Source organism: Scyliorhinus torazame, chromosome 17 (assembly GCF_047496885.1).
Source record: "Scyliorhinus torazame isolate Kashiwa2021f chromosome 17, sScyTor2.1, whole genome shotgun sequence".
Lineage (NCBI taxonomy): Eukaryota > Metazoa > Chordata > Chondrichthyes > Carcharhiniformes > Scyliorhinidae > Scyliorhinus > Scyliorhinus torazame.
Genome location: NC_092723.1, coordinates 128,403,927 through 128,410,516, shown reverse-complemented (window position 1 = coordinate 128,410,516; position 6,590 = coordinate 128,403,927). Strand labels below are relative to the sequence as shown.

At 45.2% G+C, this 6,590-nt stretch overlaps 1 protein-coding gene across 1 annotated transcript; it reads right to left on the bottom strand.

Moving 5' to 3' along the window:
• Positions 1 to 469: 469 nt before the first annotated feature.
• uncx (UNC homeobox) lies at positions 470 to 6,069 on the bottom strand. The gene is made up of 3 exons (XM_072481019.1): positions 5,544 to 6,069; positions 4,341 to 4,516; positions 470 to 1,869 (listed from the first exon to the last, which is right to left on the bottom strand). The coding sequence occupies exons 1-3, from the start codon at positions 5,797 to 5,799 to the stop codon at positions 847 to 849; spliced, it is 1,455 nt and encodes a 484-aa protein (XP_072337120.1). The 5' UTR covers positions 5,800 to 6,069; the 3' UTR covers positions 470 to 846.
• Positions 6,070 to 6,590: the final 521 nt, after the last annotated feature.

The window sequence follows — 6,590 nt, the reverse complement described above, 5'->3', positions numbered from 1 at the left end:
CTATCTTAATATAGCCTGCTACAAGATACATGACAAAGAAAAACCTCATGAAAATTCCAGCCCACGATTTTCCATTTCACATCCAATTCAGCACCGCCAAATATGCACACACACACACACACACATCTCGTCCTATTATTTTCCAATTTCAATTTTTGCCCGAGCCCTTTCATGCTAATTCTATTATTGGAGGAACTTGTGTGATTTCATATCACTATAAAAATCGGTAATGTGTAATAACCCTTTGGGCTAAACCCGACCTCGGCTGCCATCGGGAAAATAATCACTTTCATATCAGTTCGCGGCAGGAAGCGGGCAGGACCGCGGCCCCTCCGGCTTCGCCACAGATTCACAGCATTTTAATGAATAAAGGTCTTATAGTAATAAACACAAACAGAGAGTCTACCCAGAGCAGCTCGGCTGCTGTACAGATATTAACACTGACAGATCACAGACTAAACAGGGTGCGTTTTTTTTTAAAACAGAAACATTTATTTATAAAAAACGTTACATCATATATAAATATTTGATACATTTGTTTGGGTTTTACACAATGAGAGGAGAGGATTATTGGTTTTTATACATTGCGGCCAGACACCGGCGTTAACCGTGTGTGTACGAGATAAACTGTTTTGGCTGGGTTTTCGGGAAACAGGGCGAGGTTCATATCTGAACTCATCTGCTGGCCGGTGAGAAATCACACAGACATCCACCTGCATAGCAAACAGACTAAATAAACTGAAATGACATGTTTATCTAGTGAATTATATGCGGAAAGTCCTTGTTTTCCACCTTTCTTGTCCCTCTGTTGTGTTGTGTCTGCTTTGTAGATGTGCTGATGTTCCTTCAGTCCATGTCCACTTCTTCACATTCTGTCATGTGCTCTGGAGGGCAGTTTGTTTTTACTGGCTCGGGTGAGTCCGGGTTCTGTTGGGTTAGTTCATCGGGACTTTCCGAGGCCAGAGCTTTACTGGGCTCGGGCTGGCTGAGGTTGGCGTCGGGGTAGTTGGCTGTTGTGGCGCTGGGAGTTGAGCCGGGGTTGCTGGCCTGTGCGGGGCTCGGATCTGACCCGGAGCAATTGGTCTGTGTGGAGTTTGAATTTGTCCCGGGGTAAGTGGAATGGGCCTGGTCTGTTTCCGCCGCTGTTGTGTCAGGCCCAGAGGGGGACGGAGGCTGGACGGGGGATGTCCTGATACTGGTTTGGGGCACAATGAAGCCCAAAGGCTGGGTGATGGGGTAGAGAAGGAAATGTCCTTTCCCAATGACTGCTCTGGGGTTGGGCAAGGTGGGGAAGTCATAGTGAGCCTTGCGTCGCGGCATGGTATCAGAAAGAAGACTCTCCACGCTGAACGGGTTGTTCCTTTGGTCGCACTTTGTCAGATTGGGAGAACGACCGTTTGTGCACAGGTAACTTTGAGGTTTGTCCCGGTTGCATTCCAGATCCGACGATCTACTGGGGTTACTCTGGGACGCGGTTCTTTGGTGGTGGGAGAGCTTTCGCCCCGTTGCTTCACAGTTAGCGCCGGTGTGGTCCCTGCTGCTGTTGGGGGAGTGCTGGTTGGGTTGGGCACGGAATGATGATTCCTTGTCCGTCTGCAGGTTAGCCACACTGCTGTCCGATTCGGAGCCGGACGAGGCAATGCTGCAGTCCCCCTCGGAGTGCAGCAGCTTGTTCTGAGATTTCAGCAGTTTCTTCTCTTGCTTTCGTTTCTTCTTCTCCATCTTTTCCATCTCCCTCCGGGCAATCTCCTCGGGGTCCATCGGCTCCCCGCTGCAGGTCGTGGGGTGGGAGTTGTGGGCAGGCCGGCCCGGCCCCTTCTTGGTGTTCTCCTTCTTCCGCCATTTAGCTCTGCGGTTTTGGAACCAGACCTACATGCCGAATAACGAAAATGACATTACAATGCAATCTCACAGCAATTCCCCCCTCCGCACAGTTTCCGCAATGTCTGTGTGGTTCCTCTCTCTTTTGAATTTCCTGACACTACAGACAGATACATACCCAGCCCCTCTGTAACCTCCCAACGGCTGGATTTTAGTGTCCAGTTAAGGATTTTATTAACAAATAAAACAAAAGATTATCTTGAACCGTTTGTTAAATCTCGTTAACCCGCCAGTATTGAAATATCAGTAGCACCAAACGGTTAATTTCCATTTAAAGTTCCCTCAAACAAAACAAAAAATATCCCAGTCAAATATTGGCCCAATTTCACACCACCTTACGAGAAACTTAGAAAATTTAGCCCAGTTCACTTTCTTTAAAAAAAAAAGAACCTTGCTGCTTGCGTGTATGCTGGTAAACTTTCCAAATGTTGGGATTGAATAGAGATTGTTGGGAGAGGATAGGGCGGCAGGTTGGAATCGAAGTTTGAAGTTGTCTGTTAATGACCCGGGGCACCATCGAACAGATAACCAACTCCGGTACCTGTGCGTGGCAAGAGGAAGTTTTGGGAGTCATGCCCCCCTCCTGTGTAAATAACATCTTGTTTACACATTCAACACGAAAACCTGAATTAGGTTAATTGACAAACGAATTGCATTTAATCTCGCGTGTAATTCTATCAATTAAATCGATGCTTCGCGATTTCAACTGAAGCAGTTTATTTTGCAAACCCCGCGGTGGAGAGATGGTATCAAAGCTTGAATCCGCCCCTCAACTTATCCGTCTTCACCTCATCAAGAACGACGGTGTGTGTGTGTGTGTGGGGGGGGGGGGGTGTGTGTGGGGGGGGGGGGGTGTTGGGGGGGGGGGTGGCGTGGGGGGGGGGGGGGTGAGGGGTGAGGGGGGGATGAGAGAGCACAATGGAAGCAAACCGATGTGGTTATTCTAAAGGGAGTGCATATCCAGAGCGACTTTAATAATCGGATAGTTCCTCGTAACCATGGTTTAGTGTGTAATTCTAATTTGCAATTTAGCACTTCAGTGTTTCCTTTTCCTACTGGCTCCTACAGGAAATTATTAATAAACTCAGTAACCCTCTTAGTACCTGACAGCCCAATATTACCACCTTCTACCCATTCTGCACAACACACACACACACACACAGGAAAATCAGCATTCAATTACAAACACAACGCATTTCCGTTATACATAATCGAGGATTTTTATTTCAAAATTACAGAATTTAAACAAGGTTTTATTTTGTGGAAAAAACAGGCTCCCTCTGATCATCAAAAAAAACCCACTCGTGTCTTTTTTATTCTGTCCCTTGTTAACCAGGAATTAAACTGCCCTATAATCGTTTTACAAGGAGTTCTCTTTGTGTCGGTTCCAACTGTTCTGTCAATGGGAAGTGCCCATTACCATCTTAAGGGAAATAAACATGCTGGACTTATCTAAACCTCACTTAACTACCTCTCAACAAATTGGATAAAGTGCTTAAGAACAGGGAAGGGTCAGGAGCGGCTGTGCCTTTGGTATGATATGTCTCGCCAACCTGTGCCACACTCCTGTTATTCCTGATTGTGACAATAGAATTCTCACTTTAAAAACATTTATTTAACTTTACAATCGGCCCTTCTGCTTTTTTAGGGGGACTGATTAGTTGTTCCACCCTGATTTGTACATGCCCAGGAGTTTCATAACATATTTTAACCCAGTTCCACATTTTAAAAAAGAACCCACCTCCCCCCCAAAAAAAACATATTTCACGCACACAGAGCTTAGCCTGTTGCAAGTGTTGATAAAGTATACCATCTGATCATTTCCATCTTCCCTCTGAAATGTTAGATAGATGGCTTCTTCCCATTATAATGCTGTTTACACAGCTTTCCGTTTAGGAGTTTATGTCCAAGCCCACAAAGGTAAACACAGCAGGATTTCTAACAACAAAAAACACATTCGCAACACCAAGCACTCCACTATCGGTGCGGAATACTTGGATAGCCTGTTGTGTGTTTTAACCGTTCCTTGTTGCCACAAGGAGCTTCTTTTGTTCTACATTTATACACAAACACTTCATTTTCTAAAACACAAAAATGGCAAACCAATTTACCAGACTCAAAACATTATCAAATGATGTTGTTTTTAAAACAGGAATCTAAAGCTACAGTACACTTGTTTTCCCTTTATGAAGCTCACATTCTAACACCATCTTCGACTGTATTTAATATGGAAATGATAATAATATGAATCGTGCTTAAAATGTGAAAAATACGAATTACACGCATTTTAACGTTGACAGCAGCCCGTTCGAACTGCGAGATGTCACAACATTAGGATAAATATTGAATGGTGTCAGCTAGATTATTACAGTGCAGCCTTTCGACACCCACTGGGCTTTTGTTATGATGCGGGTTTTATTTTGATGTCTCATTTTAATGTATTTATTTATTTATTTTACCTGAACCCGAGATTCCACCAGGTCGAGTCTCAGCGCCAGCGCCTCTCTCATGAAGACATCTGGATAATGGCTCTCGTTGAAGGCTTTCTCCAGCTCCTCCAACTGCCAGCCGGTGAAATTGGTCCGCGTCCTTCTTCGCTTACAGCCAGGGGTGTCCTTTTCGGGGTCCGACGAGTCTGTGACAAGAAAAGGAGTGTGTGTGTTTGGAGGGGGGAGGGGGGGGGGTGGAGAGAGGAGGAGGTAAAACAAAATAAAGGGAGAAGGAAAGCAGTGATTAGAATAAATGAAATAAAGACGGTCAGATAGTAGGAAGTACATGAATTCCTCGCTGGGATTACAATACGAGACGGAAACATCACAGTCCAATGAGGCCTTCTAACCATTGTTACCTGCGCTTTTTTTTTTCCAAAACTGTACTCCTTTCCACGAAATTAGTGCAAATTAAGATGACGTGCATGTTTTTTTTTAATTGCAGGAACGAAACAGAACATGGTTATTTTTCCTCGCACTCTGCAAATAACCCCAATGAAATCGACACTGGCTGCTTGCAATTTCTAAGTGTGTTTGAATTGGTTGAAGTGCAGGTGCATTGTCCCACAGTGTATTGTTCACGGTTTTTTTTAAGGCCAGTCCGGGGATCGATGCAGTTTCTCTCGCAGCGATTCCAGAGATGGGGTTGATGAAAACAATATGTGCAGCTTTTACAGTCACAGACCTGAGCAAGGAACGCTTCGTTCCCACAGCATCGACTTACCCATTCCCACGGCTATAGAGCGCCCGCACACACATGTCCATCTCTTCCATACACACTCAAAACAAATACAACTGAAGCCCCAGACATTCCGGGTCTAGTCTAGCCCTTTGCCGGTACATAGCCAGCATGTATTTTCAAAATACCTGATATATACACAGCATTTTGGTTACTCTCCTTGCTCTGGAGTTACCTAGCTATTTATTGTACTCGTTTCCGTCTAAAACGACCTTTTTTTCGTTTTATTTTCAAATAAATCAACAATCTCCTTGTATTATTAATTTTTAATTAGTTTCTGCTGTATAATATAATTATGTTTGTCGTTATCTGTTTGCCCCCTTCCTCTCTCTGTGGCAAACCTTTAGGTCCAGTTCTTGGCCTGGCTGAGGGCCGAACTCTCTCTCTCTCTCACACACACACACACACACTCTCTCTCTCCTCTCTTGTCTTACCTGACAGCTTGAAGGACTGGCTCTCCCCGTTCACGTTACAAGCCGAAGGCATCAGAGAGGACGGATTGACCACCGACGCCGTGCAGGAGCCGCTCAGTAATCCGTCTATGGTGAAGGGGACGCTGGCAGACTGGAGCTGGTGGCCCGCGAGTTCGTACACATGGTGATGAGTGAGGGGGTAGTGGAACCCTACCATACTGGCCAACGTGCCTCCAAACTGAGCATGGTGGTGCTCGAGAATCCTGCTATCCATCATTTCCCTGCAGGGGGAAAAGGGGGCCAGGGACAGAGAGAGAGAGGCAGAGAGAAGAGGTGGTGGGGGGAGAAAAATCTTGCACTTAAAGGATTTGGGTGAACTTCAAAACGTATGCAGGAAAAGTAGAAACCCGGTTGACATGCTAGTGGACGGGGAGGATGTGTCTTTACTTTATGAACATAAAGGATCCAATAATTAGCCCAGGCTTTGGGAATTTGGGACCAATAAGAAACGTTAATCGCGTCTGACGTCAGAGACGTATAGTCGGTGTGTGTTGGTACCAGTGGGTATTAAGACCGCTTGAAAGCGTTTCCATATCGATCGCTAATTATACATGACATCCACCTCAATAAACAATATATGAGCTGTCAAAACAATGCTGGAGGATTTGACGAGCACGGGCCCAGGCTCCCGCAGGTTGATTGCTACCTGGTTAAATACTAAACAGAGTACAGAGTAAACATATGCAATTTCTCTGCACCCACTACACAACACACACTAATAGATTTCCTCTCTCTCTCTCCCAAACATTGACCATCGTGTTGTCCAAGATTTTTTTTTTCCTCAAAGGGAGAACGATTTCCTTGGTCTGCTTTTAAACTGATGTCGGGCCAATTACAGGGACACGTTGAGCGGCGAATGGACTGATCGGATAATAGAGGATTCATCAGCTGCTGTTTCCAGAGCTGTCACAATGCATTTAAAAGAACATGATATTTCATCTTCGGCGTTTGCTTTTGCACTGCTCTGTCGCTATGAATATTTAAAGCTATCCTGACGGTGCCTTATAT

Coding starts and splice junctions, on each gene's coding strand:
- uncx (XM_072481019.1), bottom strand. CDS start 5,799: ATGATGGATAGCAGGATTCTCGAGCACCACCATGCTCAGTTTGGAGGC. Junction 4,517..5,543: donor CCAGTCCTTCAAGCTGTCAG/GTAAGACAAGAG, acceptor TTCTTGTCACAG/ACTCGTCGGACCCCGAAAAG. Junction 1,870..4,340: donor TGGTGGAATCTCGGGTTCAG/GTAAAATAAATA, acceptor TTCGGCATGTAG/GTCTGGTTCCAAAACCGCAG.